At 38.2% G+C, this 13,513-nt stretch overlaps 1 protein-coding gene across 1 annotated transcript in view; it reads left to right on the plus strand.

Annotated features, from left to right (window-relative positions):
• The window catches only part of PDE7B (phosphodiesterase 7B), a 465,832-nt gene that overhangs the window by 7,488 nt on the left and 444,831 nt on the right, over window positions 1–13,513 (plus strand). Inside the window, exon 2 of the mRNA XM_036247767.1 lies at window positions 9,274–9,311. Within this exon, the coding sequence (XP_036103660.1) occupies window positions 9,274–9,311 (38 nt within the window). The remainder of the gene's footprint in view (window positions 1–9,273; window positions 9,312–13,513) is intronic.

Genomic DNA, 13,513 nt, shown 5'->3' on the forward strand with positions numbered 1-13,513 from the left:
CCACTGAGATAGCCAAAATGGTGAAATAAAGAAACAAATCCCAAATGAAAGAACAAGAGAACTCTACTGAAGATGAGATAAATGAAATGCACTTTGGCAAGTTATCAGAGGTAGAGTTCAGAGCTATGATCTTGAGGAAGCTCAACAGCATGAGTAAGGACATCAACACCATGAGTAAAGATACAGAAACATTGAAAACCAACCAAGTGGAAATGAAGAATGACATAGTAGAAATAAAGAACACATTGGAAGGACTAAACAACAGAGTAGAGGAATCTGAGGACTGGATCAGTGAATTAGAAGACAGGGTAGACAAAATCAACCAAACAGAAAATCAGTTAAAAAACAGGAAGACAGCTTAAGAGAACTGTGGGACAACTGGAAACGTAATAACATTTGCATCATAGGAGTCCCCAAAGAAGAAGAAAATGAGCCATTGTTAGAGAATATATTTGAAGAAATAGTGACAGAAAACTTTCTTAACTTGGTGAAGGAAGAAGGCACTGAAGTTGAACAAGCACAGAGAGCGCCAAGTAAGAAGAACCCAAACAGGCCCATACCAAGACACATAGTAATTAAAATGCCAAAAATTAAAGACATAGAGAGAGTCCTGAAGGCAGCAAGAGATAAGTAACAGGTTACCTACAAAGGAACCTCCATAAGGCTCTCAGCTGACTCCTCAACAGAAACAATAGAGGACAGAAGGGCAGGGCATGAAGTAACCAAGGTCATGAAAAACGAGGATCTGAATCCAAGACTACTGTATCCAGCAAGGCTATCATTCAAAATAGAAGGTCAAATAAAGAATTTCCCAGACAAAAAAAGGCTAAAGGAATGTGTTAGCACCAAACCAGCACTGCAAGAAATATCAAATGGACTACAGTAATTAATAAAAGAATTAGGAAGAAAAATATAACTGCACTAAACAAAAATGGCAATAAATAAGTACATATCAATAATCACCTTAAATGTAAATGGATTGAATGCTCCCATAAAAAGACACAGAGTAGCTGACTGGATAAGAAAGCATGACTCACATATATGTTGTTTACAAGAGACCCACCTCACAACAAAAGACTCACATAGGTTGAAAGTAAAGAGATGGAAAAAAATCTTCCAAGCAAATGGAAAGGAAAAAAAAAGCGGGGGAGCAATACTCATATCTGATAAATTAGATTTCAAAATGAAGGCCATAATTAGAGACAAAGAAGGCCACTACATAATATTGAAAGGATCTATCCAACAGGAAGATATAACCTTGGTAAACATGTATGCACCCAATATAGGAGCACCAAAATATATTAAAAATTTTCTGGAGGACTTCAAAGGAGAAATCAACAGCAATACAATCATAGCAGGGGACTCCAACACCCCACTGACATCACTGGATAGATCACCTAGACAAAAAATAACAAGGAAACACAGACTCTAAATGAAGCACTAGATCAAATGAATTTAATAGATATCTACAGAGAATTACACCCCAAAACTGCAGAATTCACATTCTCCTCAAGTGCACATGGGACATTCTCAAAGATAGACCACATATTAGGACACAGACTAAATCTCTACAAGTTCAAGAAGATTGAAATCATATCAAGCATCCTCTCAGAACACAATGGCATGCAACTAGAAATCAATTGCAACAAGAACATGCAAAAACATTTGAAAACATGGAGGCTAAATAGCATGTTATTTAACAATAAATGGATTACCATGGAGAGCAAAGAAGAAATTAAAAACTTCCTGGAAACCAATGAAAATGAACACACAACAAAACAAAATCTATGGGATGCATTGAAAGCAGTTCTGAGAGGGAAATTCATAGCATTACAGGCCCACCTCACGAAACAAGAAAAATTTCTAATAGACTACCTAACCTCAGAACTTAAAGAACCAGAAAGTAAACAAATAGAAAACCCCAGAGCAAGTAGAAGGAAAGAAATAGTAAAGATCAGAAATAAACGTCATGGAGACCAAAAAAACAATTCAAAGGATCAATGAAACAAAGAGCTGGTTCTTTGAAAAGATAAACAAGATTGATGGACCCTTAGTTAAACTCACCAAGAAACAGAGAGAGAGAACCCAAATACACAAAATCAGAAATGAAAGAGGAGAAGTAATAACTGACACCACAGAAATACAAAGGATTATCAACAAATACTGTGAATAATTATATGGCAACAAATTGGAGAATCTAAGCAAAATGAACAAATTTCAACAAACACATAGTGTCCCAAAACTGGACTGGGAACAGATAGAAAACTTGAACAGACCAATGACAATGAAGGAAAATGAAGATGTAATCAAGACTCTCCCAGCAAACAAAAGCCCAGCCTGGACGGCTTCACAGGGGAGTTTTACTGAACATTCAAAGAACCAACACCCATTCTCCTCAAACTATTCCTAAAAATTCAAGAAGAAGGAAGACTTCCGAACTAGTTTTATGAGGCCAGCACAATTCTAATTCCAAAAATCAGAAAAAGACACTACAAAGAAAGAAAACTACAGGCCAATATTTCTGATGAACATAGATAGATGCCAAAATCCTGAACAAAATACTAGCAAATCGAATTCAGCAATACATCAAAAAAGTTATTCACCATAACCAAGTGGGATTCATTCCAAAGATGCAAGGCTGGTATAATATTTGCAAATCAATAAATGTGATATACCACATAAACAAAATTAAAGATAAAACCTATATGATCATATCAATAGATGCTGAAAAAGCATTTGACAAAATCCAGCACCCATTTCTGATAAAAATGCTCAGTAATTTGGGAATAGAGGGATCATATCTCGACATAATAAAGTCCATGTATGAAAGACCTACAGCCAACATCATACTCAATGGACAAAAACTAAAAGCATTTCCCTTAAGAACAGGAACAAGACAGGGATGCCCACTTTCACCACTTTTATTTAACATAGTACTGGAAGTCTTAGCCACAGCAATCAGACAGGAAGAAAAAATAAAAGGGATTCTAATTGGAAAGGAGGAAGTGCAACTGTCACTATTTGCAGATGACATGATCTTATACATAGAAAACCTTAAAGAATCCATCAAAAATTTACTAGACTATAAATGAATTCGGCAAAGTAGCAGGATACAAAATTAACGTCAAGAGATCGACGGCATTCTTATACACCAATGATGAACTCACAGAAAGAGAAACTAAAAAAACAATCTCATTTATCATCGTGGCAAAAAAAATTAAGATACCTAGGAATAAACTTAACCAAAGAAGTAAAGGACCTATTCGCAGAAAACTACAGGATAATGAAAAAAAGAAGTAGAGGAAGCTATAAAAAAATGGAAGCACATACTTTGTTTCTGGATTGGAAGAATTAACATCATTAAAATGTCCATACTACCCAAAGCAATGTATAGATTCAATGCAATCCCCATCAAAATACCAATGACATATTTCACAGAACTGGAACAAATACTTCAAAAATTTATATGGAACCAAAAAGACCCCAAATAGCCACAGCAATCTTGAAAAAGAAGGACAAAGTAAGCAGGATTACAATACTGAATATCAGGTTATACTACAAAGCTACTGTAATCAAAACAACCTGGTATTGGCACAAGAGCAGGCACATAGATCAATGCAATGAAATAGAACAGAGAACCCAGAAATGGACCCAAAACATTATGCTCAATATTGGACAAAGGTGGCAAGAGCGTTCAGTGGAGTAAAGACAGCCTTTTCAATAAATGGTGTGGGAAAATCGGGCAGCTACATGCAAAAAAATGAAACTATACCATCAACTTACATCATACACAAGAATAAACTCAAAATGGATAAAAGACTGAAATGTGACTCGTGAATCCATAAAATTTCTAGATGAAAATGTCGGCAACAAAATTTAAGACATCATACGCAGCAGAATTTTCACTGATACATCATCTAACGCCACAGAAACAAAGGAGAAAATGAACACATGGGACTACATTAAACTCAAAAGCTTCTGCACAGCAAAAGAAACAGCCATCAAAATGGAAAGGCAACTCACTGTATGGGAGAGCATAATTGCCAATGATACATCAGATAAGGAGCTAATTTCCAAAATATATAGAGTGCTCATACAACCCAACAAAAGGAAGACAAAGAACCCAATTAAAAAATGGGCAGAGGAGCTGAATAGACACCTCTCCAAGCAGGACATACAAATGGCCAAGAGACATATGAAGAAATGCTCAACATCACTAATCATCAGAGAGATGCAAATTAAAATGACTATGAGGTATCACCTCACACCTGTCAGAATGCCTGCCATCAACAAATCATCAAGCAACAAGTGTTGGCGAGGCTGTGGAGAAAAGGGGTCTCTAGTACACTGCTGGTGGGAATGCAGACTTGTGCAGCCACTATGGAAAACAATATGGTGTTACCTCAAAAAATTAAAAATTGAATTGCCATTTGACCCAGTGATCCCACTTCTAGGAATGTACCCTAAAAAGCCTGAAACACCAATCACAAAGAATATATGTACCCCCATGTTTATAGCAGCACTATTTACAATAGCTAAGATCTGGAAACAGCCCAGGTGTCCATCAGTAGTCTAATGGATAAAAAAGCTGTGGTACATATACACAATGGAATATGATGCAGCTGTAAGAAAGATCTTTTATCCTTTGAGATGACATGGAATGACCTGGAAAGTATTATCCTAAGCTAAACAAGCCAAGCAGAGAAAGACAAATATCATATAATCTTACTTATTTGTGGAATATAATGAACATAATAGTCTGAGAAACAGGATAGTTCCAGAGATGTGGAAGTAGGGTACAATCCCCAGAAGAGGGGTTGGGGAGGGAAGAGATAAACCACAGAACTTATACACATGTACGTATAACCAATGGACATGGTCAACAAAGCTGGAGACGGGGTGGGGAGGGAAAAGGAAGAGGGTGGCAATGGGGGAAAAAGGAGAAACGTGTAACAAAAAACAAAACAAAACAAGGAAGAATAGTATTTCATGACAAATGAAAATTATGTGATATTCCAGTTTGTGTTCTTAAGTAAAGGTTTGTTGGAGCACAGCCATGCTTCTTTGTGTTACCTTGGCTGCTTTCATGCTACAGTGGCAGAGTTGAGCTCTTGGGACAGAAATCACATGTCCTGCAAAGACAAAAATATCTGCAACTTGGTCTTTTACACAGAAAATTTGCCAACATCTTCTTTAAAAGACACTGTTAAAAAGACCTAGCTTCCTCATCTATAAAAGTACTTTTTTTTTATTCTCACCCGAGGACATTTTTCCATTTTTTTGTTCAGATAGAGTGGGAGGGGGAGAGAGACAGAGAGGGAGGGGAGGGGAGGGGAGGGGAGGGGAGGGGAGGGGAGGGGAGGGGAGGGGAGGGGAGGGGAGGGGAGGGGAGGGGAGGGGAGGGGAGGGGAGGGGAGGGGAGGGGAGGGGAGGGAGGAGAGGAGAGGAGAGGAGAGGAGAGGAGAGGAGAGGAGAGGAGAGGAGAGGAGAGGAGAGGAGAGGAGAGGAGAGGAGAGGAGAGGAGAGGAGAGGGAAAGAAACATCAATGTGAAAGGGACACATCGAGTGGCTGAAACATCAACATGAAAGGGACACATCGAGTGGCTGCCACCTGCACGACCCAACCAGGGCTGAGGACAAACTACAACCGAGGTACATGCCCTGGGTCTCTCGGGACTGCAGGCCAACGCTCTAACTGCTGAGCCAAACCGGCCAGGGCAGTACTTTTTTTTTTTTGATGAGTACAGATATATTAAAGATAACAGCATTCCATAGAAAATCAATGTTTTCTCATAGATACACTTTAAAATCAATGTAGACATTTAAATACTCCTTTTAATAAAGAAAAAATTTATTTCTAAGGATTACCACAGAAAACTTTTATATTTAAAAAATATAGCCCTGGCCAGTTTGGCTCAGCGGTTAGAGCATCGGCCTGCGGTCTGGAGAGACCCGGGTTTGGTTCTCGCTAAGGGCACGTACTTCGGTTGCAGTTTGTCCCCGGCCCTGGTTGGTCGTGCGGGTGGCAGCCACTCGATATGTCCCTTCACGTCGATGTTTCTCTCTCTCTTCCTCTCTCTCCCTCCCACTCTATCTGTCCAAAAAAATGGAAAAATATCCTTGGGTGAGGATAAAAAAAAAAAAAAAATTAAAAAATATAGAGAGTTTAGCTCTGGCTGAGTGGCTCAGTTGGTTGGATCATCATCCCATGAACCAAAAAGTTGCCGGTTGTGTCCCCAGTCAGGGCACATACCTAGGTTTGGGTTTAATACCCATTTGAGGCACATGCAGAAGGTAACCAATTGATGTTTCTCTCTCACATCAGTGTTTCTCTCTCATTCTCCCTTCCTCTCTCTCTGAAGTCAATAAACATATCCTCAGGTGAGGCTAAACAATTAAAAATTAAAAAAAAATAGAGTTTAGACTTGATAGCAAACTTGAGCAATATCCAGTTTTTTATAAATTTTACCTGAGTGTATTTTCAAGTGCTTCATCTATTATAGCACTTTTCAAACTTTGGATCTCAGGGGCCCGTTATACTTTTACAAATCATTGAGAACCTCACGGATCTTTTATTTATATGGGTTATATTTTTCATTATGTATTATATTAGATATTAAAACCAAGAAATTAAAATATATACATATTTAGTACTCATTTGAAAATAACTGTAAATCCATTTTATGTTCGTGTAAATAACTTATATGGAAAATATTATTTCCAAAGAGAGATATGTTTGACATTATTTTACAAATCTCTTTAAGATCTAGTTTAAAAATAAACAGCTAGATTCTCATCTATTTCTTCATTCAGCATTATGATGTCATACATCATTAGACTTTACTATACACTTGAAAAAGAATGAGAGTGAAAAAGGTAAATAAATTCTTAGAACTATTATGAAAGTATTTTTGACTTCATGGATTCATTCTCTGAAGGGGTCTCAGGGACCTCCAAGGTTTTCTATGCCACACTTTGAAATCTGTTACTCTTTTGTAACTGAGAATGAACAATTAATCATATCACATGCACACATGTTTACAGTGGTAAAAATTATTGATGGTCCCCGATTTAGGAATGTAGTAAGTTTCAAATGCTTGCTTGTAAGCAACCTGATTACTTGTTGAACTCAATTGACTTGAACAAATAGTGTTTCAGAATTAATTTGTTTAGTGTGTCAGGGATTATGTGTGAAATGTATTCAAAATCCAAGCCTGGATTAGAGGAATGTGGCTTCCTTCTTTCTTGCAGTTGTGTTGGGACTTCTATCTTTACATCATTCCTCACCAGCCAGTGATATCAGGAATTTATTCAGTTCTAAAATTCCACTGGGGCTCCTCCAGCCTGGGGCTGGAAGCAAGAGCATGATGAAAAAAAGACTTGGTGTTTGTCAGGAGCAAAATGACTTTTCTTTAATAAAATGCAGTAATTAGTTAAACTTTTTTTCACCTTATTGCTGGGCTTTGGGTCAAGTCTTGTCTTATTTTCTCCAGAGCAGAACACAGACTCACAGTTTTCTCCATATTCTTCTGTATGTATTATGCCTCTAACAACTCAAACTAGCTTAAAGAAATGATTATTGGCTCACACAACTCGAAAGGTCTGGGTATAAAAGTTAGAGTTGAATTCAGACAGGCTTAATGTCATCAGGACTTCTTCTTTCTACTTTCACTGTGTTGACAACTTTCCTACCTAAAATGTTTCTTTCTTTCCATGTGCTGAAAATAGGGTAATCAGCATGCATGGACTTCTCAGAAAGAAAGAGACTCACATTTTTTTATTTTTAATCTTCACCCGAGGATATTTTTTTCAAATATCTCAGACAGAGTGGGAGGGGGAGAGAGAGAGAGAGAGAGAAATTGAGAAAGAGAAAGAGAATCATCACTGTGAGAGAGAGACATTGATTGGTTGCCTCCCACATGACACCGACCAGGGCCGGGGAAGGACCACAATCGAAGTCCATGCCCTTGGCTGGAATCAACCCCGCGACTTTTGGTCTATCGGCCGACGCTCTAGCCGCTGAGCCAAACTGGCCAGGGTAGAGACTCACTTTTTTGCCAGTGCCAATATCAGTCCCAGATTAAAGGATACTAACTGGCCAGCCCAGGTCACATATCTACCCTGTAGTGGAAAAGAGGAGTCCTGGGTTCAAATCCCCTCCAGAATCTCCTGGAGAGCAACAGAGGAGTTGCTAAAAGATGCAGGGGAGACAGCAAGGAAAACTTGTTCTGAACCTCTTGCTTCTAAATGAAATCAAGGACCTTTCAAGATTTTCTGTGGATTTTTGCGGTTTTTAGATTGTGATTATTAAATTGAATTAATTTGCTACAATAATTAATTGCTTTGAAGAAAACTGAGAAATAAAATTCAAAATGACAGATAAGATAGAGTTTTAGAAATCTCACTCTACTCCTGACTAGTGTTCCTTAACACCAGGTAGGCATTACTTTATGCTTTGGAAAACATGTCCATTTCTGTCTCTGTCATTTCTGAAACTGCTGATCTCTTATGTTCCCTCAGTGCAGGAACCATAACACCTTTTTTATTGAGAGGAAATCTGAGACCCAGTGAAGTTAAATAAGTTATCCAAGGTCTTGATTAGTAAATGGTAGAACTGAATCTTTCTCACCCCAAACTAGTTTTCTGTCTTCCGTAGGTACTACCTCTTCATTAAACATCTTGCTAAGTGAAAAAGTCCTACATTTATTTATTCATTCACCAAATATTTATTGATAGGTACTCTTCTTGACACTGAAGAGGACATGAGGACATGCAGTGAGCAAAATAGGTAAGATTTTGTTCTCATGGAGTTCATGTCCTAAGGGAGAAGACAGAAAATAAATAAATTAACATATATGATGTCACATGGCAATGATTACTGGAAAGGGATCAGAAAGTGTGCTCTTTAAGTAAGAGGATTAGGGATGACATTTCTGAGGTTATACTTGACCAGAGACCTGAATGGAAGCATGACAGGGGGATATTGAAAGGAAAGGTGACCCAGATAGGAGACCAGGAGGAACAAAGGCACTGGAGTGGCAGTGTTCTTGGCATATTTTCAGGGAACAGCAAAGAGGTTAGGGGTCTGAAACTAATTTTGGGTAGGGGTGGGAGCAGTAGGGAATTAGCTATGAGTGGTTGCCAAAGGACACTTTATCCAGAAAGTTTAGAGAGATGGAAACTATTCAACTGTGAACTTTCTTTTTCTTTTCTTTTTTTTTTTTTAAGAAAAGAAAAACCTTTTTATTATATTAAGGTGTTTATCTTGAGAAGATGGAAAAAGAGATTCTTCATCATTTCTACCATCCATAGTGAGTATTCAAGTTTATGTGTTCCATCATTTATTTATTCATTCTTTCGGTCAACATTTATTAGGCACCCACTATACTCTGGATACTGAGCCAGATGTTGGAGCTGTGGAAGGGAAAAGTCATTTTCTGTCCTTCAGGAGCCATCGTATGTCATATAAACAAAAGGGTGATCAGGTGGACAAGAGCATCATGCATTACCATTCACACTTTTTTTTTCCAGAAGGTTTCCACAAGTGCTAGCTGGAAGCCTGCCATTTACTGACATGTTGCTATAAATTTTCAAATTAAATATTCTACTAGAAATGGAATCAGTGTGGTAACAGATTCATCTTACTACTGTTTCAGAAGAGTTTAAAAGCATTTAATTTCCATGTCATATCCATTAAAAATGCATGATGTCATGTCATCTGGGGAGCAATTTATTTCATAATTTGAAGTAGAACCAACAAAACAAGATTCAAACAGGAAACAAAAGTGACAAGGTACAGAATAACATGAAACAGTACACGTACACCTACCGTGAACTTTCTGGGATTAAGTGACCTGACAGAGAACAGAGTTTAATGGAGACAAATCAGAGAACCAAACCATATTTCATTTTTCTCCGCGCGAGAGAAGTGTAAATCAGGATGAAATAAAGTTAATGTGATATGCAGAAAACATTTTTAGTGTTGGTTTCCTCTGTACTAAAATGAGGAAAACAGAGCACAAGGAAGGCCAAGTGAGGCGACTGCATAATGAGCTCTGGGATTAAAGAGGATGCAGGTCTGTGGAGTGGCCTCTGCCTCCGCAGTCACCCGTGCTGCTGGCCAGCTGGCACCCAACCTGCCCAAGGCTCTTTCATGTGCTGGACTTCAGGACAAGAGACGAGAGCTGTGGATATGCTCTCTCTCTCCAATATCCACTCCCCTTCCCTTCTATCTCCTTCCAACTTTTTTACATTTGTACTTGCGTATTTCATATGGGTCATGAAAGGTGGTTATGTATTATGGCTACAGAGTACTGTATTACATTTCAAGGGCAGAAAAAGGCTATACGTTAAGCTGCCAAATCAAATCCTTGCCAAAATGGTCCAAGCTAATGAGAAGGTTTGTAAATTACAGTTAAATGGATGAAATGTGGAGAACAAGGAATACCAGGGAAAATCAGCAAATGGAATCACCGGGGTCACTGGTTCTTTCCCTGGAGTTTCTTCTGAATGATCTTTGTTGAAGTATTTAAGAATTTAAGCCTTGATATATTAATGTTTTAAGAATTCCTATAAATTTTAATCAGGAACTAGGTCAAGTATTATTAAAACTAAGGGAACTATCACAATATTTCATACAATATAATTGGTCCATAAATGCCACTTCATGTAGGAATGTTTATCTGCAAAAATAAATAGATGGACAAATATCAAATTGTAGAAGTGAGAAGTAAGGGTAGCCTTACCACTTGAGTCTAGTTCCTACCTTTCCTCATTGCCACAGAGGGAAAAATTCCATTAATTTAGAATTTTACACACATTCTGATCTTATTTCATTTTAACTGGTCCTAACAATGTGTCAGTTGATTCCTTCACTGATTAATATACATGAACTGATTTTAATTTCTAAATTGGTCTTTTCCCTCTTTCTGCTGTTTTTTGAAGTTTTGTTCTGTATGCAATTGCTTTGGAGTCAAACAACAAAGAATTAAAAAAATCATAGCTCCTTGAGTCTTTAGACTTTTTTCAAGCCATAAAACCTTGAGTTTCAGAAACTTTCACATTTTGCAGCTGAAAGCAAGTGACTTTAAGGATCCCTAGATATGAATTCCTTAGGTCTTGGCTAGGTGAATCAGTTGTTTGAGGCATCATCCAGTAGACCAAAGGGTTGTAGATTCTATTCCTAGTCAGGGCACATACCTAGGTTGCAGGGTCAATCCCCAGTCAGGATGCATAGGGGAGGCAGCTGATAGATGTTTCTCTCCCTCTCTCCTTTCCTTACTCTCTAAAAAATCAATGAAAATATTGAGAATTTAGAAAATAAAAAGAAATCCTTAGAAGTGACTGGGCAGAAAATTAAAGCAGTAAAATTAACTTCTTGGATATAGTTCCTATACGTGGTGGTCAGAAATAAGGCAAAAATCAATTTATCATTTTCTCAGGACATATTTTCTATGCAACTTCATTAAAAAGCATAAAACATTTTTGTGATAAATCATAATTGATGAAATTAATGTATTTTTAAACTAAGTTATTTCTTTAATAAAAACAATCGTCGTGACTAAGAGAACATAAAACTTTCTAATTTTTAAAAAGCAAATATTCCACATTACTAAGCCAAAAATGTTATTATAAAAGCTGCAAATACATTCAGTTTAGATGTAGGTAATGGTGATTGCTTGGGCTTTCAGCACATTAGTAGCAAATTATAGGCAGATAGATAAAATTAGACATCAACTGAATTCCTCTTTTCCTCGGGTCCTCTTCTTCTGTATAATTATTCCCATCACTAAAAAAATGAACTAAATATCTAAATGTATATAGAGTTAGTCTGTGGTATCTACATTCTCTATTTTCAATAAATTAAGTTGAAAAGAAAGGAAAGCAACCTATTACATTATTTTGTAAAATTCAATGAAAGCTTTAGTGTTGATTTTTGTGTTTAATTTATTTTTTGGTTGGTTGTTTTCATGGCATTCATTATGAGGAGTTTTGTGTAAATGGGAAGTAGTGGTAGGATGGAATAGACCAAAGATAGGGGAATAGGGAACAAGAAAGAAAAACAGAACTGTGCTTCCATGTAATGTGTTTTGGAGCTCAGCACGGGATGTTGTGGGGTTACCTCTACCTCTAGGAGTCGGGAATGGCATCCACAGAGAAAGTATGTCTGAGATGAGTCCCGAGTAAGGGATAGGAGTGTTTCCAGGCAGAATAGGGTGAGAATGGGGAGAATGATACATGTAGTCAGCGGCACTCTTCAAGGCCCAGAGTGCATGAACAAGCTCACTTGAGGATGTGCACACAGGTGGGCTCAGCGAGAGTGTTCAAGGCCATTGGGAGATGAAAATGTAAGGCAGGTAGTGGCAGCCAAAGTCTTCATCGACCAAAGTATATTCCAAGACTTTGGAATATATGGGTAGGTGATAGGAAAAGCCACTGAAGAGTTTTGTGCAGGACATAGGAGTGAAGTGTTTATGACATGGTTATCATTCATTTTAGAAAGATCACTTTTAAGGTTGTGCAGAAGACTAAAGCCAGGCTGTCCTGAAGAGGAGACCAATCAGTAAGTGTTTGCATAAGCTGTGCCCAGAAGTGTTAACAACCAGTGCTTAAATCACAGTTGCTTAGTACAACCAAAGGATATTTCTCACTCCTTCTATATGCCCTGCACAGGTCATCAGGGACTCTCTTCCATCACATCACTGAGGGACTCAGGCTCTGCCACATTTTGGCTGCACCATCTGGAGTACATGGCTCTTTAGTTACAGCAACAGGGAAAGAGGCAATGACAGGGTTGTGCACTGGCTCTTTTAGGCCCCGGGATGAAAGTGACACATTCCATTTCTTCCTGGACTCACCTCCAGTTACATGGTTGTGCCTAACCCCAGGAAGGAGGGAAGTGGGGGAATGCACATGGAATGCTTGCTGAGCATCACAGTCTCTGTTACAGTAGGTTCAGGTAACTAGATGGAAGCTGCTATGGAGCTGGAGAGGATGCAGTCAGCTTTGAGTCGTCTTAAAGTGCTGGAAACAACAAATAACCAAGGTAATTTGGTGGGGAGGGAGAGAGGAGCAAAAAAGGATGATTATTGGGTAAGTACTAAGTGGGGTCAATGTACTCAACTTAGTAAGTAAAACTGGCAGAGGCATAAGTAGGTGGGGTAGAGAGTGATAAGATTCATTTTGTCCAGTGCTGGCATCTGCAGAACCTAATTAAATATATCCAGTAGTGAGTGCAGGTCTGAAGCTCAAAACAGGACTAGCTATTGATACTTGTATACAATTATGCAATTATAGCTAGAGATTGAAGACATGCAGGTGGACAGTTCTTCTCAAGGAGAGGATATAGAATGAGAAGAGGCGAGATCTAAAAATGTTGAATTGTCTACGCACTCTGAATCCAAAGTCATCACACCTGGATTGATTCAGGAAATAGAAGATCAGAATGTCTGCCTACACAAGACTATAATTAATTGGGTTTTGATGTTGGTTGCAGAGACGAGACACACTGAGA

The sequence above is a fragment of the Molossus molossus genome, unplaced genomic scaffold, assembly GCF_014108415.1.
Source record: "Molossus molossus isolate mMolMol1 unplaced genomic scaffold, mMolMol1.p scaffold_m16_p_8, whole genome shotgun sequence".
In the NCBI taxonomy this organism is placed as follows: Eukaryota; Metazoa; Chordata; class Mammalia; order Chiroptera; family Molossidae; genus Molossus; species Molossus molossus.